At 38.9% G+C, this 26,276-nt stretch overlaps 1 protein-coding gene across 3 annotated transcripts; it reads right to left on the bottom strand.

The window, feature by feature from the left end:
* Positions 1-1,225: 1,225 nt before the first annotated feature.
* Positions 1,226-11,260, bottom strand: DDX59 (DEAD-box helicase 59). Of its 3 annotated transcripts, none has more exons than XM_080348786.1 (8): positions 11,025-11,260; positions 8,836-9,665; positions 6,409-6,576; positions 5,742-5,831; positions 5,091-5,342; positions 4,058-4,210; positions 3,426-3,554; positions 1,226-1,694 (listed from the first exon to the last, which is right to left on the bottom strand). In XM_080348786.1, exons 2-8 carry the CDS (start codon positions 9,652-9,654, stop codon positions 1,431-1,433), a joined length of 1,875 nt encoding a protein of 624 aa, XP_080204912.1. In that variant the 5' UTR covers positions 9,655-9,665; positions 11,025-11,260; the 3' UTR covers positions 1,226-1,430. The 3 variants fall into 3 exon arrangements, with proteins under 3 accessions (XP_080204912.1, XP_080204913.1, XP_080204914.1); XM_080348787.1 differs by having other exon boundaries at positions 11,062-11,099; XM_080348788.1 differs by lacking the exon at positions 11,025-11,260 and adding an exon at positions 10,720-10,911.
* Between the last annotated feature and the right edge of the window lie 15,016 nt (positions 11,261-26,276).

Genomic DNA, 26,276 nt, shown 5'->3' with positions numbered 1-26,276 from the left:
AGCGGTTCCGGGGCCGCTCCCAGCGCCGCGGCCCGTTGCCCGGCCCAGCGCTCTCCTGAGCCAGGCGTTTGCTGCTCTGCAGGGCTGCCCCGCCGCCGCCAGCCTGCGGCCCATGAGCCCGCTGTACCCACCAGCCCGCTACAGGGAGCTGCTCGGCAGGCGGCGGCGAGCAGCGCTCAGAACGCAGCGCTTCTCAGCCCTCCCATCAGAGAAAACGGGAGGATTGCAGGATGAAAAAGATTATCAAATACCGCTTCACGAAATCACCACAAGACATAAAAACCGGTCTCTTGCTAAGAAGGATGGGTGCGTTTTATAACAGATTGGGCACTTACTGTACTACTGAGCTAATAGGAGAAAGTTAAGAAAAAGTGCAGCAGAGGAAGACAAAAAGTATGGTGGGGGGAGGAAAAGCAAGTTAAAAACGTGAGTTTTTTCCCTGTACCAGATTATGTTGTAGTAGTAGCAACAGTGAATAGAAAATAGTAGAATAAATCATAACAAATATGTTTCAGATTAGCAGAATTCATAGCAGGATTTTGTCATTAGTAACTATATAAATCTGTTATTATTAAAGAACCCCTGGCACCATCAGCTCCCTTGCAGCAAGTAAGACTTTGTTTCTAGTTGGGGGAAAAAAAAAATCAGCTACTAAGCTTTTAAAAATTAGTTTCCTACCAAACTAAGTCATTCTATCGTATTGCTGTCCTTTGGCCAAAGAGCAGGCAATGCACAGGGCTAACTTCTAACTGCCTGGGACATCTCAGGCTGCCAAAAAGGGATGATGCATCACAGCAGCACGAATTTCCCAAGCCTCAGCCTAAAATTTAAAAAAAAAAGTTTTGATTACGACCTGTCTCAGACTTCAGACGTTAAATCATGCAACACTACCTTAATATGGTTTTGTCCTCATTTCCTGAAAAAATTGAGATAGCATCTGGTGTCAGAGCACGGCAAGTTATGCTTAAATGAGTAGTAAACAAGTAAATACTATTAGTTTCATTAAGTAAGAACACAACTTCTAATTTAACTTATGTGTCTTATTCTATTTCTCTACAATACTACTGAGTATTTCTGCTGTTGCAAAGTGCTTGAGCAGGACTTTCAAGTGGTTCACAGGCAATAAAGGCGAAACTAATCTTTCAGTACTGTTTACCAACAAAACTTGCATGTATGTTCACAAGAAATCCCCAGAGAACATACTGAGGATTCAGCCAAATGTTCCCTGTGGAAGCTTTTATGTAAACTAACAGGAAGAAATTGAGGCTTGTTTTGGTCTGTATTTCAAAATGAATGAAATAAAAATGAGACTCCTTTAAAAAATGAATATATTAACTTCTTTTAAAAAGGCAACATACAAGGCAACATAATTCCACATTTATTTTTAATCACACTTTCATTATAATTACATAACTATAAATATATCTTTATTACCTCTGATAATTATTTTTGTCGTGTTTTCTAATAATGTCCGTAATATTATCTCCTGTTACAAGGCTATTCTGTAATTGTTTAAGTCTCTGTTGTTCCCTTCTTTTTTGGTCATGAAGATACGGGGAATTAAGCAGCTGTGGGGGAAGGATGGTGCCCGTTGGTTTTACTCTCTTCACAACATCCCAAAAGAGCTTCTTGCTGTTGTTATTAATAAAAGTAATTGCAGTTCCACTGTGACCCAACCTTCCTGCTCTTCCAACCTGAAAATGAAAAAACTCATTTTAAGGTAGCAATATTAAAGGGAAATCCTTCATATATCCTTAAAGTTTATTTTCTGCTACAAAACAGCAACTAACCAAAATGACAAGGCCGACTCTTTTTATCTTATCCTCGAAGCACAAAGTTTTAATAAGCTTCCTGAATTCAGGAAATGTAGATCTGAAGCTTCAGCTTAAACACATCTAAAATTACCACTTGTTTATGGGACATACCAGAAGTCCAACATTGATGCTGAGATATATGATACAGCCCATGGGCAAAGGCTTACAGTAAATCTGGTTCGAACTAAATGTTTTTTAAAAAATGCTCATTACAGCAATGCCACATATATTTGTCTTGTATCAAGCACAATATGTACAAGCATGACCTTTAAAAAGTCCTTTCAATGTTCTAGTAACTTTAAATTATTTCTCAATATTATCCAAAGTGTTTGAACAAATCAGAAAAGAATCTACAAAGACTTTCTATTTTGGAAGAGACAGCAGAGATAGTACACTAATAATGGTACAGTTTTGATGCTAGGAAAGACCATTTTTATTTACTTATTACTTGCCTGAAACTTTAGCAGAAAGAGAATTAAAAATCAGAGAGATGCAGTGCAGTTAGTAACACAGAATACTTCAGGAGTTATGAGACTGGATACTTCCAGAGGTCCTTCCCAGCAGTTCAGAACAGGGCTAACTCCAAAGTTAGATCAGTTCACTCCAGGCCTTGTCCTATTGAGTTTCAAGCACTTCCAAGCTTACAGATCCCACCACCTCTCTGGGCAGCCTGTTCCACTGCCTGACTACTCTCCTGGGCAAAACATTTTTCCCTGTTACGAGGCCAGAAGAACCTCCATTGCAGCAAGTTGTGACTGTTTGCTCTCATCCTTTCACTGTGCATCTCCAACAAGAGCCTGGCTCTGTCTACTCTTTAACCACCCATCACCAGACAGAAGACAGCAATTAAACCTCTACTCCAGCCCAAACAAGCCCTGTTCCTTCTGCCTCTCTTCACATGTCACGTTTAGCAGGCCCCTGACTTTGCCTGGACCCTGCAGTTTGTTGTCTTTTCTTGTAGTGATGGTCTCAAAACTGGACACAGGAGTAGATTACCACGGCTTCAGAAAGCTAAAAAGAGGGTAATTATTAGTTCTTTCAATCTGCTAGCCAACCTTGGGTTGGGGTGCGTGTACGTATACATAAATAGACACACACATGCACAGCCTACACATCATCTTTTTTAAAGCAAGAAATCCTCAGAAAAAAAAAATCAGAGGAGATACTGGAGCAGGAAGATGGAATGAAAAGCAAGTTCACACCTGGTTTCCTGATTGTGTTATGTGCACATCCCACACTGCAGATGAGCTGCAGCACAAAGAGGGGTATTTGGCCCTTCTTCACACAGACAGTCAAAACATGGTAAACTTTGCTTTCCATAGACACAAAATGATACAAGAGAATACAAACCAGGAAGAATAATACTGCAGACATAATTGATATAAAACCACTCTTCTAGGTTTTAGTAATTTATATAGGAGATACAAGAACAGTTTTATAGTTATTAGTAATATACATAAGAGACTTATAGAAGAGAGATTCAGCACCTTTCTCTCCTATAAAAATAATATTCCGGAGAGAAAAATAATCTTTACGTCTACATCTAAATTTCCATAGGTGGGTGTCATATTTCAGTACTCTTTTCAAATAATGCTTTAGCAATTTATTTACCTGATGTACATATTCATCCATACTTGAAGGCATATCAAAATTTACTACCAGTTTGACATTGACAAGGTCAAGCCCCCGTCCAAGGACTCCAGTACTTACTATAACTTCATATTTCTCTTGAAGTAATCCCTGCGAGCGAGGAATAAACAAAAATTAATTCTTTTTCCTTAGCTGTATTTTGAAACTCCCCAAGCACAGGCTAGAGTTAGTTATACAGTGTAAGAACACACCCAGTGGGATTATTCTGTTGCAGAAGAGAGAATGCTCGCCCCTGTATTCTTGATTTAAATAGGAATATAGTTCACAGAGGTAATTAAAAAGAGACCAAAGCCACAACTTTAATTTAAAAAAAAAAAAAAATCGATTCAAGTTAAATGCAAATTTAAATTCCCATTCCAAAGCAAATAACCTATGAAATAGTCTCCAGTATTTATTTGAGTTTAAAATAGCATTAGTATCTACAGTTTTGCTTGGTCACATCTGTCTGTCTGCTACTCCAGCAACAGTCCAGGTTTTACTGCAGAAAAGTAGTAAATTATGACTTAACTCATTCAAATGAAGCCATCTTTAAAAAAAAAAAAAAAAGCCCACTTAAATCTATCAAAACCCCCATAACTTTAGGAGGCACAAACCTGTAATATGTCTGTTCTTTCCACCTGAGACTTTTCAGAATGCATAGCTGTACATTGCAATCCTGTAATCTTATGAACAGCATCACTCAACAGATCTGCTCCTAGTTTACAGTCCACAAACACCAACACTGGAGGCTTGAAGAGTTTCTTATCCTGTAAAATCAAACAGTTTGTGTAAGAAGGTATTACAACAGTTTGCTGCTCATTATCAGCAACTTGGATTCGATTTATTCTGCTCACTTTCTCTAATATTAACAACACTTCCAGAAGAACAAATGTTCTTAGACTCTAGATAAGAAGGAACAAGATACCAGCCATGAAACTATACCAGTCTGTACATAATAAACATATAATGATTTGTAGACTCAGAACCTAAGTTTATACCAATACATGCTTTTTCTGGATGTCAGAAGCCTTATTTTATTTCTTTATATGTTACATAATAATTCAGGATTTATTTAAGTTCTGAGGTTCAGTTAAAGACTGTTATTTTCTTATTTCATATTTTCTTACTGGATAACCTCAGCCAAGATGCCAGAATTCCCCCCCAAAGCACTCATAAAAGTTATGTCTTACTATTCGTATAACGAAAATTCAAGAAATAACTAAATTAGCTTTCTTTACTGAGTTTTAAAATGACAAACGACTCCCAGGCCATAAAGCAGCTATAACAGTTTAAGAAAGTCCTGTTCCTCTGCCACTCACAGATGACCATTACAAATCTTTGGGATGCCATACTGTGAATCACAAACAAACAAACTAATGATCATTTTTAACTTGGATCCCAGCACAAGAATCTAGTTTGCTCCTGCACAGGAGGAGATGTGAGCCACGGAGGTGGAGTAAACCCTGAAATTGCCATTAAAGCTCCTACATTGCAGAACTACTGAACTAGTTACACTGCAGTTATATGCTTAACCTCATGCCATCTCTTTACTACACACAGATGAGAACTAAAGACAAGAAACTGACAGCTGTGTAAAGACATTAATAATTTTATAAGTTGTTTTTATGAGAAAAACTCTACACTTACATTTAGTATTTCAAACAGCTTTTTCTTTTTAGATGGTTCTTCTACCCACAAGATAATTTGGCGAACATTGGAACATGGCAGATTCTTTTCTCCAATTGTTATTCTTACAAAATTGTGTAGAAGCTGATCTGCCAAGTGTTCAATGCCCACTGGAATCGTGGCTGACACCAGTATGGTTTGATGATCCTGAGAGATGTCTTCCAAAATATCCAACACTTGCTGCTGGAAACCCATTTTTAACATGGTATCCACCTAAGTGAAAAATATTACATTTGTAACAGATTTTTCCATAAACAGCAGAATCCTGAACTTGAATTGACAGAAGAACCATAACGTGTATGATTGACATGTAATAACCCAAATGCTGGAGTATTTTCAGTCAGAAGAAATGCCAGGTGAGAAAATTAAAAATGAATGGTTCACACTGGTCTAGCAGCATTACCTTGTCAGGTATCTAAGGCTTTTATAGACAACAGAACATGCATTGTTCAAATGCATTTCAAATTCTGTTAAAAATAATTTTTCTCTTAAAAAATATATTTTATCTTTATAATGAACACTCTGTATGCTTAATTAATTTGATTAGGCACCCACACTGGCTCTTCAAGGACCTCTGTATAAGCAATACAGCTTCAATAACCAGAAACTTACTTCATCCACCACTACAATTTTTATGCCATGCAGTTGAACAGAACTTTGCTTTAAAATCTCAAGAAGTCTTCCAGGTGTTGCTATTATAACCTAACAAGAGACAAAAACAAACAAACAAATAAGAGCAGTTAGAAATTCCATTACAAGACAGATGACTGTCCTAGAAAACCTGTCAAGTTACAGCACATAGGTGACACGGGCACTAACTGGTGAAATTACTTACATTCAAATAAGTCCTAAAATATTTATAGATAACTTAATATACTATCAAATGAGGTTTCCCTTTTGAGAAAGGGAAACAGACCTTTTAGAACTCTAATGGAAGTGTCTAAACATAAGCAATGTAATCTGCATTAAAAACAAACTATCTTTGCTATAAACTATAACCCCTCGTCTAAAAAATGGCTTCTTTCAGTCTTTGAAAGCACCAATATCATGTATGAAACTTTTTCAAAACCAAAAAAGCTATTATATGTTTAAGCAGAAGTCAAAACATGTAAAGAAAAAAAAAAAAAACAACTTGAAAAGAAGTTTTCAAGGGCTAACAATATTTTAATAGTTTAGACTTAGGAAATCTTTGTGTGTCCACACGTCAACAGTAACATTTTTCTGTGAACACCATGAAAACGAAACTCTCTGCAGGATCTTTCCAGGCCATAGTCCTTACCTTAATACTCTGCTTGAGACGATGGAGCTGTGGTGGCAGTGGTAAACCTCCCACTAGGAGAACTGTTCTCATGTTTGGTAAACCAGCCATCAGTTCTTTGGCTTGTCTCTCTATCTGAATTGCTAACTCCCTTGTTGGTGCCAAAATAAGGGCAGATGGAGTTTCAGTCTAGAAAGAGTGGGAGAAATCTATTAAACATGGAACTGCCTTATTATTTAGACAAAAACCTTTCAAGATTAAAATCTCTCAGCTACTGCGGATACAATTGGATTGCTAATACCCTTTCTATGTGAAGACAGAAGGATTACACCTTTAACAGGCCAGGGAAGCCTATCCCTCAATTACTCAACTTTTGAAAACAAAAAATCAATGTATGTGTTAAATACACTGTGAGAATATCTTCCTGACAATGAAAAACACCCAAGAAAGCTAGTTGTCATTTGTAAAGATTGGTTTTTTCTATTTTAGTTATTGCACTTAATCTGTAACAGATATTCAGAATAAACTCCACATGAACTCAAAACACAGGATGATAGTTGAATCTAGAGTCATTGAAAAGAGGTTTAGAAGTCTTGGTATTACAGGAACAGGCTATTTCCCTTTACTGTCTTGCACACCACTAAGTAAAAACATTAGGTATTAGCCAGAGAAGGTAAGCAGTGATAGGAACTTTATACAGCAAAAACATGTGTCTTTGAAATTCAAAAACAAAATCAAAAACTCTTCTGACCCGCTATTAGTCAGCTAGGTAGAGATGAATCATTAAAGTCGTACAGTCTTAATTTTTCTTTTGTTCCTTATAAATATGGACCTTCAAAGAAATTACCAGCTCTGATACTTCTGCAATCCAGAAGACAAAAGCTACTGGTAGGAATTCCTCTCAGATTAGCACAGATTCCTGATTCCAGTTAACCCATATTAACAAAGTAAAATGTACATAAGGTAAAACAGGGGGCCGAGGGGAAAGGTAGAAAAATGGTCTAGCTCCAAGGTGCATTATTTCAGTAATACTGATCACCCTTTCAGCAGATAAAGCTCTCTCATATACTGGTACTACAATCATGAACTCAGCAGTTTTCTGGATGGTGTTTCTGCGTTTCTTTCTGGTCTTTAACTGGAATATTTACAAGCGACCAACAGGCGGAAGTTGTTCCTATCCCACTGCATCATTGAAGCAACTACATTGCTAAACACTTGTGTCAGGAAAGGCTTTTTGAGTCATTTTCAACTGAGCAACAGTGTTTAACTGAACAACTTACTGCCACAAAAGCAGGTATTGATATAGATGTGGAGAAGCCAGGAACTGTCAAACATTTCATAACCAGATTACCCCTATACTCTTAACATGTCATCTCCTTTTATGTTAAACATGAAAATTTTTTTTAACAACAAAATTTCGTGATGTGTACATTAACTTGTAACCTGGAGATGAAGAATAAGATCATGTAGAGAAATATTATTCATTGAGGCTCCAATTTTGTGCATGTTATTGTAAGCATTTAACTGTCTTGCAGACTTAAAAGACAATCAGACAGAGGAGGTACTGGGCTGTAATACCCCTGTTCTTAAATGTTCCCATATAATACCTTCCATTCTTAAAACTAACGCTATTGCACTTTAAAAATTAAAAGAGTCACTTAAATAATCTTTATTCATTTGGAAAAAAAATCATTGAAAAAAATAAATACATGTGTGTATGTTTGTTTGCCTTATAAAGGCATCTAAACAGTCTCAAACATCAACTAGAATCAGGTCCAAAATTTTCAAATATATTCTTATTCATCCCTTTTTGAATAAAACTGTTAAAGCAAAAAGCAATACTAAAGCACAAACAGGTACAGTACACTGTTTGCCATTCCTTCTCATCACACATTCATGTTCTTACAAAGCTAAAGTTTTCTTAATTGCTTTTTCCCACAGTACCAAAGGGGAGACTGTATAACTCAAGGATTTCAGAAATTATACAACCCCAAATTCCTGTAGTTATTTGATGGTCAGCTGAACATACTCCAACAGAAATCACTCTCTGAAAGTACACAAATGCCAAAAAAATCCCTTTTGGCCATCTGAATTATCAAGAGATAGGAACAAATACCAGAAGAGTGCCTGCAATTACTTTTGCTTGCTATTTTAAGTCAGGTAGGAAATTTACCACAGAATTAAGTTACCCTTTTTAACAAGGAGAAACGGTACACTAGGTAGTGTTAATAGAGTTGCTCTATCTCCTGACCAAAGCAAAAAACCATTGAAAGTCATTAAATGTAATGAGCACCTCCCCCCCCACCGAGAAACAATGCTCCATCAATCAAAAGTAAAACATATCACTGAATGTCAATTAAAACCCGTGCAATCACATTCTGAGTTATACTGGGAATCCAAGAGACAAAACTGCAAACCACTTTCCCTAAACACACAAAGTTTCATTACCTCTTTCAAAACCTTCATAATAACAGGGAGTAGGAAGGCGGCCGTTTTTCCCGAGCCGGTGTCTGCACTAGCCACAATATCCCTCCCTAGTAGTCCAACAGGGATCATTTGCATTTGGATGGGAGTTGGGACTTCATAGCCAGAATTCTTTAAATTATGGTTTAAAGTTTCAGGAAAACCACAGTGTTCAAACTCTATAATTGGTCTTGGAACGTGCTGGCCCTGGACAGCAATACCTAACTGCAGTTTAAGGTTCTCAATCTGCTCATCTTGCAAACCTAAAATAAAGGAATGATCTTTGTAGAAATAAGGTGTATTAAGCAGGTGAGTTTCTGCTTGAGATTCTGCTTTTGTGAGTTGATCAGTTTTTAGCTTTTTTTCCTTTTCTTGATGTTGTAGAAGGTGTTTGGCTTTACATTCCAAGCTACACACATCTTCATCTGTTTTATCACAGATATACTCTCCATAACGACCACACACAACACATACAGGTTCTCCAGGTTCTGCCCAACGCTGAGATTTGCTGAAGGATTTAATGGGTTCTTCTGAAGAGCTGTCTTCATCAGTATTTTGGTTGTCCTTTCCCAAAGTTGTGTTAGCAACACCAAGATCTCCAGTTACAGGCTCTGTGCTTTCTTTTACAACTTCATTCAAATTGCATCTTGAAGCAGAAGTTTCCGTTCTGCCTGACTTACAGTCTTGGAACTCGGTGGTCTCCTCCAGCAAAGATCCTCCAGAAGACAATTTATTTTTCTTAGCCGTACAACTTTTGTCATCATCAGCAGCCCTCTTGACTTTAACAGCTCTTGGTAAAAACATGCTTCAGTACACTAGAAATAAAATTGTTACAGTTGTTAGAAACTACCACCATTAAGAAAGGTATTACACATTTTACTGTTACCACACACACAAAACTCCCCAAAATCTAGGAAAAAAATACATTTGCAAGCCTAGAAATCAACTTTAATAACCTGAGAAGATCTACAAACTGCCTTGTTTAAAAATTATCTTGGTCTTTACAGCACTGACGTATTGCAAAGCAGTACTTTAAAATAACAGTGGAACAATAACATGGAACAATACAGAGAGATCCATCTACCGCTACTTTCCAGTATTACACATTTATAGCTGAATGAAAACTTAGATAAATTTTCTGACAGTGAAAAATCCATTTTGAAAGTCAGTCATATTTAAATCCTTGGAGAGTTTAGTTGTTTCTAAGATGACATATAGAAGCAGAAACACGCATTCTTCCAAGCTACGAAAACAAACAAAATCATCAATTTTGAAAAGGGTGTGAGATTTAATACAGGAGCCACCCAAACCCACTCGTTTTGTTGTACTTCTCAAAATCCACCCAAATTTAAGAAGGCTGTAAACTTTGAGATCTGTTTAGAGTCAGGCTCTTTTTATTCAGGGTCTCCAAGAAAGAGCAAAGACCTACATGGTCCATTTGCCAAGTCTCTACTGTAGTACAAGGAAGCTGAATTACGTGTTCATAAATAACCGTAACTTTTATATTCTGAAACTTTTAGTAATTGCCTCTGAAAGTGTCAGATGTTCTCACCAATTGTTTCGTATGTTACAATCAGTAAACAAAGTACACAAAATACCGTGATTTTATTCTGAACTAATTGCATTGTGCATACCAGTCTCTGGCAATTTCTTTTTGCATCAGCTTTCTAAAAATACACAAAGCCAGCCCTGTGTTTACAGACGGTTTTTGTTGTGCCCAACTCTACGCAGCCGGGGCAGGCGGCTCCCGCCCAGACCAGCTCTGCGGGCTGAGACCCGCGGGCGGGACGAGCTGCCCGGGCGGAGGGCTCACAAGCCAGACCGCACCACTTAATCACTCGCACCTAATGAGAACTGCCCACAACAAACCTCCTCACAAGCTCAGAAACCCCTCAGGTGCGGGGCGCACCCCGCGCTCCCGCGAAGAGCGGGGCTGACACCCCTGACGGGCTCCTCGGGGTCCCCTCCTGCCGCCCGCGGTGCCCGCGCTGGGCCGGCCCTGCCCGCGGGGCTCCCAGGCGGCTCGGCTCTCTCCTCCCCGCCTGTCCAGCTCTCCTCTCCGGCAGCACCTACACACCCCAGGCGAGACCAAGACAGCGCGCAGCCGCCTGTGTCCGCCATCCTCCCCCGCCGCCCTGCCCGCACCCCCGCTGCGAGGCGGAGCCCGGACCCACCTCCTCCCCGCCGGCGCAGGGACGCCGCCTCACGTACCGCTACCGCCGGGCCGGCCCCGCCGCCTCCCGTCACAAAATGGCGGCGGTTCCTGCAGGCGGCGCCGGGCGAGCCCGGCGGAAGCGGGAGCCGGGACAGCGGCCGGGCCGAGCGGAGGGGCGGCGAGCCGCTGGGCGGGGACTCCCGGCCTCACGGGCCCAGTCAGGCCCCACAGACGGGCTGAGCCGAGGCACTCGCTGCCGCCCGCCGCTTTTCCCGGGGAGGGACGCGGGGCGGGAGCGGGCGGGCCTGCGTACTCGTCTTGGGAGGGGAAAACCGCACCGCCGGGAGGTGTCACCGCGGAGCGCAGTTCGGTGTGGGGGGATGGAGCGCGCAGCCTCTTCGGGCCTGCGGGCCGGGCTCACCCGCACTGCCGAGCTACCGCCCGATGTGTCAGATGCTGCGAGCACACAAGTATTTGCACACGTAAGAAAAACACGTTATTACTGCACATGATGCAGGCACAAGGTATGCAGATAAATGCTCAGCACATGCACTGGCCCATTTAAAACACTTAGAAGGGCATGGTGAGAGCACTATTCATATTTTCAATAAATAAGCACACCTTGTTTACATCCCAACGCATGAGAACACCAGAATTTACCACATTTCACTGTAGGCTAAAATAAACTTGCAGAGTTAACTGGAATCTGTGTTCTGCAAGGCAGTCTCGGTGCAACCCCTGTGCCAGTGCCACTGCCCACCTAACCAAAGCACGGCAGAGCCCTGAGGCTTGGGTGGGTGTCCACTCAGAGGGTGATGGGTTTGGCTGCTTGGCCATTGTGACCAGAGTGGTCACTGCTATTCCTGTTCTTTCTAAGAACTTACGTCACCAAAAAGAGGTGAGTCAACCTGTCCCAGATCCTCCCTTGCAACACCTGGCCCCCGGGGCAGTGTCACTGTGCCTGCACCGTTTGCGGGAGGCCCTGGTTTTGGCACAAGCAGGAAGACCAGAGTATTCCCAAAGTAAAAACATACACCCTGACCATAAATTATTTGGGGCATGGGAAATATATTGTGGGAGATACCCAAGTCGATGTATTCCCAGACACTTCAAATCAGGTAGTACTTAACTTCCCTCCTCCTCCAACACTGATCCCATTAGGCTGAAAGCATCCACATTGATGGGGAGATCCATTTTCTGGCTCATTACACTTGCTGGTGACCACCACCATTTCCTGCTAAAAGAGAGAATCCATAAATACCAGCAGCACCTTTGGAAACATGGTTTAACGACAGTGCAGTGGGAACGGGGCTAAAACATGCAAAGCTTTCAAGCAGCTGGCTGCAGCATTCTGCAACATTCAAGTGCTGTCACACCTGAAACAAGGTCTACGTTGAAGTATGCTGGATTTGGCCTGGGGAGGGGGGACTTTTAATTAACTAGTACAACTGGAAGAGACTAGTGGGCTTCTGGGAAGATTAAGTAGGCATTTCCAGACCTGAAAAAAATTTTCAGGCAGCCTTCACCCTCACTCCATACATCCTTCATTTTCTGTGAAAAATTCCCACCTTTCTCTGATTCAGCCTCTGTTATTCCCCTTTGTTTTCAATGACTTTCTTCATTTTCCCTCCCGGATAGTTTCTAACATAGACTAATTTCCTTTTCTTACTTCCATTTTTACAAGGTCATTTCCTGGAATTCAAGCCATCATTTGCTAAATAAAGACCAGTATTTCAACAATATGCAATAAGAGATGCTTCATACTCTACAAAGTCCAAATACCAAAATGCAAACATCCTATATGTATCAGCTTGTTCTAATTTTTGCTAACAGTAGGTTTCTGTGACAGAAATATTAATCTGATGGAAACAACTGAATCTAAAGAAAATTAAAGTATTTTTTTACAACGGTAAGAACACTGTCGTTTTGTTGAAATCTACCATTCTGCTCTCAGCTGCCATGAGAGTTCGCACGCTTTGATTACGCAGACACATTCAAGCTCTGAAGATTAAATAATACTGTCCATACGGTAACTACAGCTGCTTAGTGTTTTTGTTCATAGTACATATTCCTGCTGTTCTGAGCTGCAAAATGCAGAAGTCCAGCATATGCGTTTCTGTGGAAGGAATAAGGTAGTCAGTGGGTGTATTCCATGATTCATTTATGGTTGCATGACTTTCAATTTTTGCTCTACCCTGTATTTGTTTCATGAGAACACTATCTTGTTAGTAATGAACACTTTCTAATTAGGTCCTGATTGTTTTCTTTATAATCAGTTTGAAGATACATGTACTATGTTGCATTTTATAAGATCATTATTATGTAAGAAATTAGTTTAAATGCAGCACAAACTGACAATTCTCCAAGCAGAAAACCTGCCTCTACTGTTCTTTATAATACACACCGATAGTTTTATTTTCTTTAGCAAGTAATGGTCTTTCAGAAGATGAACATAAGACTTCATCACAGCAGTAAAGATAAAAGGAGGTCACAGAGATTATTCAAGCTGGTTAAAGACTAAAAGAGACCAAGTACTGAACAGTCTGCAGGATTATGTTATCAATAAAAACCAGCAACCTCCCTCCCTCTCATTACATCATCAATTATCTAGGAATCCTTAAAGAGTTTTTTAATAAGGACAACCGCATAAACTGACCATTCACTTACATGAATGCTCCTTGTAATTGCGGTTTCCCCATCACTCACTCCCCTTGTCTGAGAAAGACTACAGTAGACTAAGTTTTAGAAAATGGGTTATATAGATATTCAGAGGTATGAAAGGACTTCCATGCAAGACACAACTGTGTAAACTCAGTCTGAAAAAGAAATTACTAAGAAACACATACAGAACATCTACTGTACCTTGAGCTCATAAAGGCTGAACAGCTACTGATAGTTCATTCTTCCAACAAAAACTGTAATATGAAATTCTAATATGTTTTGTAGTAAGTGCTCCCAACTGAAAAGGAGTGCAAGCTTCCACAGAATGTAGTATGCTATTCTTTATTTACATGGAGAAGTTAATCAGCATAGATGTACCAAAAACTCTTGTGAAACAGATACTGTGCTTTGTGAGCTCACAAAATAAATACCTTTTTTTCCTGGAATAAAGTATAAACATTCCAGTCCAGTCACTTTTCTAAGCTCTTTTAGAATGCTGAAATATGTAAGATTAATTGATAGCCCTGGTAAATTTAATTCCCATCCTCTCAGCTCTTGATTCTGCTAATCAGATTTGAGGCCAAGGACATTTTACAAAGATTTTTGAACCCCCAGTTTTGTACCTTTAGATTTCACCAGATTGTACAAAATATCCCCAGACAAGATGCTCTCAGTTGTCTTACAACTGTTTTGTCTTGGGATTCTTTCCTCTAAAAACTAGTTAGTTCAATCCCTGGCTGAATAAAGTTGGATTTTAAGTCATGTTAGAAAACCATGAATGGTACAGTCATTTTTGCACCTTCTGGACAATTTATGTCATCATGGAAAATCTTGGTGTTTCCAGGTTGTGTAAAAAAGAAAAAAAGTAGCACCTCTATTTTGTATAGTCATATTTTTATTTAATTTAGTTGGTAAAACACCAAGACTTTACAATTTTCTCATCTTGTCTATGCTGCATGTGTTCCAGCACAACAGCTACCTAGGAAAGCATCACGCATTGTTATTAGAAACCCCTGTTCAAAAACAATCCTTATATAATTAATATGCCTCTTCAGAGTAACTTTAAAAACACTAGGAGTTATAGATGTAACAATGCACATAGAAACCCATATGTACAAAAGGACTAATACGTACAGACACAGATTTACTACATAGATATGCAGCAACAGATTGTTTCAACTTCACGCAAATTTCTGTTGGACTAACAAAGACAGTAACTATGGATTAAAAGGAAAAGTAAATAATGAGATCAATAATTCAAGCACAAATTATTAATACAAAGGTATCCTCCTTTTTGGTCTAATTTAAATTATATTGGGAAGCTTCTTCCATATTCACTCATGGTTTCTATATCGAACATACAGAAAGCAAGCATGGCATCTTGGATTCCTGCCTTCCATTTAAAAACAGGCACTTTGCCCTACAACATCTCACAGCCGTTCTTTAGAAACACGAACCAACCTTTCCCATCACTTGCAAATAATAAATAATTCAGTAAAACAAGATTGGATTAAAGCAGGAGACCAAAATCCCTCTACTCCCAGGCACACTAAATTCCAAAGAAACAGACATTCCGCATACTAATTCAGAGACAGCATCACAAGCATTTCAAAGAGCCGCTTGACTGTAGCATATGTGCTGTCTCTCCACAGCGACACCTGTCAGAGTGATGCTATTAATTAAAAGCTGTACCAGAACACAACCTGTGGGCACCTCTCCATGAATCTGGCAAGCAAGGTGTTCTCAAGTTCCACACGGCCAGTCAACAGATAAATACATCCCAAAGACTAAGTCTCCAACCCATTTAAATATAGTGCATTTCAAGTTTGCTTTGTACCCAAAATATCCTCATGTGATGCCTGAATTTTCCACCTGGAGTGAGCTGCCAGTGTATGCAAAATTAGTGAGACTGGACTCAAATCAGAGTGCAAATAGCACCTAATCTATCGCTCCCTCAGGTGGCAAGTGTCAGTAATGACAAATCTGAAGATTAAAATATGCCTAAAAAGAATGTGTCTCATCAAGAGGAACTGTTTTGTTTTTCCATTATGCCATCAATTAAAAAAAAAATCTCAATATGTATCCTATTTATCATTATTCTAAACTAAGGAATCTCAGTGCCTTAATGTTTTTTAATGTTATAATGGATCGAAAGCATGCAGTTTATGAAGAAGTCACTCTGAGATTCCCCGGTGTTTTGCTGTTATTGGGTTTCAGGTTTTTTATTTGGTTGGTTTTCCTTTTTGTTTGTTTGCTTTGGTTTTTTGTTGTTGTTGTTTTGGTTTGGTTTTTTTAAGTGTGCCACAATACATATGATTGGAGTTAATAAAACATCCACTGCTTGGGTGAAAGGGAGGGAGAATGTGTTTCCATTCAGAAGACACAGCATTCAAAGCACATTTACTTGGAGATTGGTGCCTGTGTCTGCTCAACCTGATGCTATGAAACTAAATATTTTCCTGTTTCTTTAATGTTTTGGGATTTTGGAGCTACTCAGCAAATTTGTAGGTAGGTAGTCAACAGCAGCTCTAACCCAAAGCATACTTAATAAATAGTTCTTTCATTGAATGAATCAATGAGTCAATGACTCCACTGCTTTCTGAATTACAGCTTTAAAGGAACCACACAGGAAAAATCTGGGTAATCAAAAAACAAATAATGGTGGCTAACCATTAACTTAGCCCATTCTGCTAATATCCATACAGAATGTCCTGATTTAGTACAAAAATTGCATGCAGTATTTTTACTTTGAGGCCCAGTTTTTGTCATTTTGCCTAATCCCAACAGGCACCTCCTGTGCTTTTTTGGAGTAGGATTTTCAGGCTTCCTGAGTCTTCTCTTTATTTGGTCAATATTAGTGTCTGCAGAAATCTGTGATAAAATTTGAATTAAAAAAAAAAAAAAAAACCAGTCCTGCCCTGAAGCTCCAGAATTAAATGCCACTAGTCCATGGGGAAATAACTGTACAGGACAAATCATGCAAAAATTATGAACATAGTTAATGTATATGATTATATACTCAAATACTGCATATAATATTTCCTTTGAGAATCAAGGGCCCCTGAGTTAATATCACCATAGCCTTAGCACAACTGCAAAAACTACAGCGAATACAATTACCAGCTTCTTTGTACAAGATACAGAGTAGCTTTTTCCAATTAAAATGAATGATTTTAGGATATGCGAATAATTTAAACTAATTTACAAATCTCTGTTAGGTTTCTGAGACATACAGAACAAGGACTTGATCAAAAGACTGCGAAGACAATTGCAAATTTCCAGGGACTTCAGTAACCACTGATCTGGAACCCTGATTCTTAGAAAATTCAGGTTGAAATTAACAGGATTAAATAAATCTTGAAATATAACATTGCGGTGCAGAATTAAGAATTAAAAATTCTGTCATTTTGTATTAATCTATTTTTCTTTCTAAAAGGATACAAAACATTATATTTGAATGCTGCTTACCAATTTGCTATTTAGATTTGTGTTCCAATTAATAAGACTGTTTGGAGGCATGAAATTGACATCTATTCTAAAACCAAGATAACATTCCCATCCCATGCACTTACCGAAATTAAACCCTTTCCCCCACCCGCCCCGCTGTCTCACACAAAAGGATGGAGGGAGGAAGAAAAAAAAAATCCACAAGAGACAACAGGGATTACTAAATTCCATCTTGGCAGATGACCTGTGTTTTTCATATATATTTCCACCTGCCCCTTCAATAAACTCTCCTTCCAATTATATCACTTCTTAAGAGATGAAGACCATTCTAATTAATTAGAAAGTATGATAAATGTAACAGTTTATGCTCCGGTACATTGCATTTGTATTACAGGGAGACGGGTGGTAGAAGCACAGAGCGGTAAATCATTAGTGGGACAGACTGAAGGAAAAATGTACATTGTAATCCTTTTGAGAAAATGGATAATAAATTTCCCTTTCCACCTCTAAAGCTCCTACCAGCATTTCTGGTTTTGAGAGCAGAAACCACTGTACTAAGAATGATTTAGAAAATATGCAAGAGAGCTGCTAGCAACTAGACTTTTTACTAGTCATCTTGTTAAAATCTGTGCCAATGCTAATAATTTGGTTTAGCTTTCATACGTTACATTTGGTCCCTATTCTGATTCTGCATCAAATCTCAAATTGGCCTAGTTGAATCCCTCACACAAGAATTATTAAAGGACATGGAAAGGCTAGAACTGCTTCTACAAAAAGCCAACTCACTGCTGCCAGAGTAGAAACCAAATTCAGGATGTTCCCACTATGGAGTTCCTGCCAGCTGTGACAAACGCCTTTGGGAGCCACTGGAACTGTTTCAAACCAGAGGATCCTCCTAAGGGGCGCTTGGCAGCTCCGCAGCTCCAGGATTCGGGTGTCAGAAGCTTCCTTTATGTCTCCCTGCACCACTGCTCTGACTGTTACTGTTGGGCTCAAGCCTACAGATTTTTAGATTTGCCAAACGTCACTCTTTGTGTACAGAGTATTCAAGGCAGCCTTAACAGTTTAATTAAAAAAATACACCTTGTGGATATTTTTTCCACTGACTCATACTGCAGGTCCCTGATACTAATTTTGCAGACCTGTGGCGTACTTGGCCTTACTTGCACTAGCACAGATCTTTGTCGTGCTAAAAAAGACACTGTACATAACTGCTAAGCAGAACAGAGGATAAAAGAGTTGTGACTTAGTTTACCAAAAAGAGTTGCACCTTCAGCTAGAATCCTTTCCAAAAGGACTGTAATGCAGTATAAATACTTGGTCACTAAGTAGTTTGTTTGTCCATGACTTTTTTAACAGGAAAGTACACCAAGTACACCAGATGGCTTTAATTTCAAAAGGCAAAACATTTTTTACTTTATCTTCAAAATATGTTCATCAGTTTCACTGTTCTTTCCCTAGATGTATTTCTTCCCAACTTAATTCTTTCATGCATAGAAAAGAATGAGTGAAAAGGCTGTTCACATTTGCTATGGTTAATGCTCTTTTTTTTTTTTTTTTTCATAAACTCCAAAACACATAAATTTGAGAAGCTAGAAAAGCAGGGCTAAAGTCTCCTGCCAGTTCCTCCCTACTAAATAATGTATGGCCATTTGCAACAGCCTGAAGTTTTTCTATCACCTGGGAGCCCATGGTTTTCATTAGCTTTAGAAAATAACACAGTGGTAAAGGACTAATCTGGATCTGGTCTTAGCATGACTATATTTCTCTCCCATTAGCTGTAATACACAGTACAATGTTTAGACTGGCTGCACTAGTATGGACATCACCTAACTCACGGTAAAACCTACCAACAGAAAGCTACCATGCTGAAACTTGAAAACAAAGGACAATTATGTCCCAGACAAATAGTTTGGATCACATGGTTCTGTTTGCCTCAGAAATTGTTCACTGTGTCATTTAACTAGGATTTCAAATACTGTCCTACCCCTTTAATTCTTTCAAAAATAATTCTCTAAATATTTATATGTAAAAATGATCTAGAGTAGCCTCCCAAGTGGTAGGTATTTCAAAATAACTAAACATGCAATGATCAAGTCATTACAGAACCAATACACTACTCAAATTTTAAGGAGTTAAAACACTTTTGTATTCTGTAAATGAAAACATACCTTAAAATTCCAGTAATTCCATTGGCTTATTTATTTTCTTCTTTCATCAATGAAAATAACTAGCATTAATCTGATAATATATTTAAACTAAATTCATCCTCACACTTGTATATTCCCTCATGGCAAAGATGAACTGCTCTCCCAGGCAAAGGCTACTGTATAGATAAATGTGTTAACAGTCATCCTACAGAGACAAAAAAAGCACAGATCAAAGAACGACAAAGTAACAGGACTGTATAGCAGGGCTCAGCATTATTTATCCCCGTCGTCTGGCACAAAGTCCCTAGTCTGTGAGGAAGTAAAAGGCTTTAGGATATACCCCAACCTGGGAATACCAAAGTCCCATGGATCAGTCCAAATGCAGATTGGGTACAAAAGGAGTGGACCAAGACTCTGTAAATCCAAAGCTGATCTTACCCTAAGCCTTAATAGTCCACCTCTGAATACTTACATGTCAAACCTTGGCTCTACTTACATATTTCTCACATAGCTTTCTTATTTATATACTTCTGATAAACCCAGTTCAAACAAAATGAATGAGCTCCTAGCTCCATTCCAGCTAAATCAGCCCTTCCTGTCAGCACACCAGTTAAAAACATCCCCTTACGTGCAAACCTAAGAAGTAGAAATCACTCATCTGCAAACAGCTTCCACTCCATACCCTCATGTAAGTCCAGCCAAACTCCCACCTACCTAAAAAGAGATGAAGATATTCTCAGAACACGGCTTGGCTTCTCCAGTCAGTCTGAGAATGGCACTGGACCAAACACTGGATATTGTTTGGATTTTTCTCATAAATGTTGTTCTTATAAAACTCTGTAAGGAAGCATACTATAAAACATGAAAATATAAAACTGACATACTTTTGCCTTAAGGGATACAGCTAAAACTCAGTATGTGTAATTAAGTTTTATGGCATAAAAGAGAGAATGCTTTGTTTTCTCTTTTAAGCTAGACATATCAGCAAATAAAGTCAAGGTGTGATAGAACTGAGGTTTCAAAAGCACTGAGTAAGTGAAAATACTAATAAACACTAATTATATGAGACTACGGTATTCAAGATAACCAAAAGAGAAGAGAATACATCACAAGGTTCAAAAATCATAAATCCTTTAACTCTCTCATGAGCTTTTGCTTCAGTGAATCACTTGCAGTATTTATCAATTAGTTGTTACAAATACTAGGCAGACAAACTTCCATTTCTCATGACATGGTGGCACTAAGTTGTCCATGTGTGGTTTAATTGTACACTTGGGAACCACAGACCATTGAAGTTAAATCAACAGATTTGTTCTTCTGAAATTCAGTTAGTTTCCTAAACTTGGTTTGCTGCAAGAACATGCAGACAATGCATTAGCTCAGCTTGATAAAGCACAATAGCTATTGAAAAAGAAGGCAAGCCTCAAAAAATGCAACATAATCTCTCGCTAGCACCCTTGAATGGCTGCTCCCTATGCTTTTTATTAGAAAGATTCAAAGATGCCAGTACCCTTACAGCTGGTGACTGTAATAACAGAGGGTAACAAGATAGAAATAATGAATGCCTCCTTGTTAAGCAGCTTTGTTTGAACTGTTCCAAGAGGGAGCTGCCAAGAACTTTCCATGCAAACCTTATTTTTTTGGGATTTGTAACTTGGCTGCAAAAAAATCCAGCACGATAATGCCTGGTTCAAAAGAATTCAGATTACAGGTTTTAAAACACTTTTTCAAGTTTCTGAATACATTAAATTTACACTAAATAAGATAAACTATTTAGAACTTTATTATTGTTTTAGTTGCTTTTTTGTAAAAACCCTCTGGTTAGTAAGTTTGCACCCCAGATCATTGCATGTTTTCTAACTCTTCGGTATTAAATAAGTCTGAAGTATTGCAGTGTGAAAGGAGACTTTTGTGCTGTACAGTCAAGACTCCACTATATTTTCTTTTCAAGGAAGACTGTATGAAATGCATATGAAGCATTCATAGGAATCTATCTGCTAAACAACTCAGTGGATTAAATCTGTGCTAATTCTTAATACAACTCAGCTGACCTGGGTACAAGGCCAGGTTGTGAAAAAATTGCCATTCTTACAAAACATAAGCCTAGAATTTCCATGTTATATTATGTGGGGTTGTGTTTGTTTTTAACCAAATGATTCAAAGCTTCGAGCTGTGTAAAAGTCCAGTTTCAGCGTTCCCATTTTCTTTTTTGGCACATGACCCATAAGGACAAGGTCATTTTGAACAGTTCTTTGCCAAAGCAATATTGTTTCCTGTGGCAACTAGCAAGATGTAGATTAGCTTTCAGGCAATACACAGACTGCAGCCCAAGCTAAAGAAACTCAGGCAATAGCTACATGTCAAAAAGCAAGAAGGTTATGCTTGTGTTGTTGGCTGAGCTGTGAAAAAGTAGTGGCTTAGGTTTATGCCCAAGGTGAAGAAACCTCCTAGCAATTCAAAACTGGAAGAGCCGATCAAACATATCAATAAATTATAAAACTGTTTTGAATGTATGTGTTGAGCTCATTTCAAAGGAAACACAGGAAGGAATAGGGCCAGAAAAGACCATGAGACAGAGCAGCTTAGAAATGCTTCTGCTCATCTTGACTAACTTGGGTTTTCCTTCAGGAACATTTGCCTAGAGCACATTATCCCTGCAGAATATCTCTACCTACCTCACAGTTCAACACAAATTAAAATTAAGTAATCCTATGGAACAACAGTTCCTCTGATATTATTTGCAATTCAGCCAAACACGTGGGGTATAAAAGGACTTCACCATTCTTGAGAAGTTTGTATGAGAAAAGGCCGAGTTGGGGTTTTTCAGCCCAGAGGAGAGAAGAGAGGGAGACTTTATTGTGGGCTTTCAGTACTTAAAAGGGGCCTATAATAAAGATGGTCCTATTGCAGATCCTGTTGCAATAGGACAAGGAGTAATGGTTTTAAACTAAAAGATGGGAGATTCAGTCTGGATGTGAGGAAGAAATTTTTTAAAATGAAGGTGGTGAAGCACTGGTCCAGGTTGCCCAAAGAGGTGGCAGATGCCCCATCCCTGGAAACATCCAAGGCCAGGCTGGACGAGGCTCTGAGCAACCTGATCTAGTTGAAGATGTCCCTGCTCATGGCAGAGGGTTGGACTATACGACCTTTAAAGCTCCCTCCCAACCCAAACTGTTTTATGATTCTGTGATCATACACAGATTACAATTCTGCTCAGCTCTGGAGTAAACTAAAGCTGCAGGGAAACAGCTCCCCTTGACATTACCAATGTAAATACATGAAAGTAGAGCAATACTGTACTATACAACCCAAACAAGGAAAAAAAACATTGCTGGCCAGACAACAGACAGGAACAAAGAGCTCCTACCAGATCAGTGGAACTTGGAACAAAAAAGGAAAATTAGTGAAAAGGATTTTGCATTACTGTCTGCTCTGCAAGAAGCCACAAAAGTAGTCAGTGGTTACAAGAGGGTGTTGGCCCCGGGAAGCACAACATGTCTTCCTTTAATGATTAGAGACCCAGCAGAAGCAGAGACACAGAGCATCTCCATGCAGATGGCTCTTAATCTTGTGTTGACACACAGGAAACCTGCTCTCTGGCAGCAGTGAGGTTATTTCTGCTCTCTTAAGTAATGAAATAAGAGCAGTGTAATAATACCAAAGCCTTTTTTGTTACCACTTGCCTAATTTTACAATATCTAAAACTATCATTCGGACTCCGAACTAAAATGGTTCATCATGTTGTTCTGCATTTCCACCATGATATCCTGGCCCCTAACTAGAACTTCTATGACAACATAAATAGAATTTATAATTCTTAGTTTTTCATCTGTTTCTGCTCAAGTTTCCCACTTTCAAATAAGTCAAACAGTATTCCTAATTATACCAGTACAATACCACTTAAGACCTTAGTGGTGAGTGACAATAAAACATGACAGTGTGCCCTCTACCTTGGATACACTTTCTTACTGAGCCAGTTTTACTTCCCCATCTCTTCTGGTGACCACAACTTACTGCTTTTCCCACTTCTGAAAGAGCATACTACCAGCTGGGACACATACTCTCAAGTACCCAATTTCAGCAGTTCCCCTATGCATAGCAAAACACTCAGTTGAACAAGCTGAACCTACACCAACATAGGGGTTCACTGCAATGAAATCTGTTCTGTTACCCCACATTCTGCAAACAGGCACTTGCTTCCTTTCTGTTAAGAACTAATAGAAAAGAAGAAAAGAGCTTGAAACAAGCAGAGACGACTTGCCAGACCAAAAGGAAATTGATAGCTATATACCTCCCCAATTCCCTGTTCTTATACAAAATTTCCAGGAGTCACTTTTGTTGTTTCATGGAATCATCCCCCTTGATTCAACACAGCGGCTACTAACATACTCTTCCCCAGGTTGATATTTCCCTTATTTAGTAAATTACCATCTGTAAAGGCTGTATTGTGGCTGATAAAACAAACCCCAGATTGTGGGGCACTATGAAGTGCTCTGCAGGAGTGGGAGTCCCAGTGTACTTTGTCTCAGAGTCCTTCAGGGCAGCAGCCATTACTAGGGCTCAAACATTCCCTGAACAGAAAATTTCAGCCTTCTTGCCCCTTTCCTTCATCTGTATTTAACTACGATGGCTAATACAAAGAGAGGGCTGTGTTTCTGACACTCATGATGATGATGGACATTTCTACTCTTTGTGCCAAAAACTGGAACCATGACTGTTCCCTGCCCAGGTGGGACAGCTGAGACAATACCCTCTGCTTTAACAGAGCCATATACACTAAACAGCAAGAATACCACAGAAGGACAGATTAACCAGAGAGGTGTATAAACCCTTTGAAGGTAATTACTCTTTTGCGACTTCCTAGAAGAAAGTAATTCTCCAGGTTTTTCCTTCAAATTCAAAAATTCTGCATGACACCCTTAATCCAGAAACACAATTATATACACACTATGTATAAATTGTTACAATAAAAATCTTCGATACATGTTTTTTGCAGCTACTTTTTAAACAGTGTACCAGCTATTCACACCTGCTCCCTAAAGAAATCATCAAACATTCCTCAATAACATGCAAATTCTCAGTAAGTTAAGGGAAACAGAGAAATTGCCTAAACTCAGTGAAAAATTGGATGACGATGTTTCAAAGAAGATATACAGAAAAACGTCCTTCATCTGGTAGTCTCCTATGTTATTCCCTTGCTTTCCTCACTCTACTCATCCATCTTCACTACTGCCCCTTCCAAAAATAATTCTGCTGCAACTAAATGACACCATAATTTTACTGTTCTAACAGAGCATTCTCTCCTATTTACTGCTGGACTCATTTAGACACACATGTGCTTCACTGAAAACTGAAAGCAGGGCTAAAAGATGGGAAACTGAAGTCTATTCATGCTCCGCTAATAAATCATGTATGTGCTCAAAACAAATGAGCTTTTATGAACATTCAGATCTTTCTTCACATATAGAAGCAGAATGAAAAAAAAAAAAAATCAGCCAGTCACTTCAATGGACTATAGTTCAACAGGAGAAAGTGCACAATTTAGTATTCACTGTCATTCAGACTTAGTGAAAAAGTCTTGCTAACTGATTTAAGCTTCTTATAATTGTACACACGATTTGAAAACTAGAAGCATGCCCATCCTCCTCTGGAATGTAAATAAAGCATTATCTAACAGCTACCATCATGTCAATAGCATCGCATTTTGGTTTTGTACAAAGTGGTTTTTCGAACATCAATTTCCCACCAGTGCAGCTAAGCTAGCTGCACTGGTTATATTTATATTTATATTTAGGGTTATATTTAAGGGTACGATCTATTCCATATGTTTTAAAGTTTATAAAAACATACATCAGTTATAGCAGGGTACTTGCGCTCTTCACAGACTACCCAGCAACAGTGGAATGCCAAGAAAAAGAAAGCACTGGAATCTGGGAGTATTGCACAGCACACCTAGGAAGAAAAGTCATCTAAAACTCCCTAGCATGAGTGCAATTCCAGATGGGCAGAACACAAAAGCAGCCCATGTGAAAACCAGATTAAAAAATTAAAAATAAATTTTAAAATCTCAGAAAAGAAGACACCAAAGTAACTAGAGAAGAGACCAACCAACCAACCACCATGGGTGATGAGGAAGTTGAGAGGTTTTGCCTCTCACAGACCACAGGAGAAGCACAGATTGGTTGCCTGGCTGGTGACTCAGTGGAACTAGGGGCAGAGATGTAGATTTCTTTTCCCCCTTCACAGACCTACATTAGGTCAAAGACAAGCTCAGGAAATGAAATCAGTAGCATCCGAGTATTAAGAGAAGTGACTGTTAGGTACCACATTTTATTGACATTGGGCAGATTTTTTGGTTGTGCACATCTCAGTAGAAAATGAACTAAAGTAGCTACTACCCCACTTTTTTCCTTTTTTAATTTTTAACCATATCAAAAATCACAGACAATCCAAGTAAAATGTCGTACAAAGCTTTATTTTCCCTTTGACTCTGTACAGTTGGTAAACTGTTCCCTTTTAAATGCCTCAGCACTTTCTGATTACAAATTAATAGAAGAATTTTAAATACAATAATTATGTAACTGTTCTTGTACTTTTGTATCACCCTGAAACAGGAAGAACATGCTCCCTTTCAAAACCATCCTCTGAGAAAACTCCTAGCTTGCAGAAAATATATACATGCATTTCATACCTATTTAAAAACATAATTTCTTAACTCCTACAGTTTTACTGGTTTTAGCATTACTTATAAAGAAGTCTATTTAATAAAATCTAGTAAGTTTAAGAGGCTGGAATATCAGTAATTCCATTTCACAAGTCATCCTTAGGCTGTAATAACCTTACAGAATCATTTACAGATGACCTGTTCAACCTCACATAGCCAACACAAAACCTCCTGAAGTCAACAAGCACGTTTCATAAGGGTCACATTGGGACATGACTGGTTCTTGGTCAGTGTGTTGCCAGTCTGACACTATCACAGCAAGTTGTGCATGCTGCCTCTTTGCCTAAGG

This window comes from Nesoenas mayeri (genome assembly GCF_963082525.1).
Source record: "Nesoenas mayeri genome assembly, chromosome: 8".
Lineage (NCBI taxonomy): Eukaryota > Metazoa > Chordata > Aves > Columbiformes > Columbidae > Nesoenas > Nesoenas mayeri.
Note: the sequence above shows the minus strand (reverse complement) of the source record. Positions and strands in the feature narration are given on the sequence as shown.

Bases quoted from the DNA above. Each gene is read 5' to 3' on its own strand.
- DDX59 (XM_080348786.1), bottom strand. From the start codon at position 9,654: ATGTTTTTACCAAGAGCTGTTAAAGTCAAGAGGGCTGCTGATGATGAC. The intron at 5,832-6,408 runs GTAAGGACTATG...GTCTCTTGTTAG, and splicing joins GTCTCAAGCAGAGTATTAAG to GTTATAATAGCAACACCTGG. The intron at 1,695-3,425 runs GTAAATAAATTG...TTTCATTTTCAG, and splicing joins TGGATGAATATGTACATCAG to GTTGGAAGAGCAGGAAGGTT.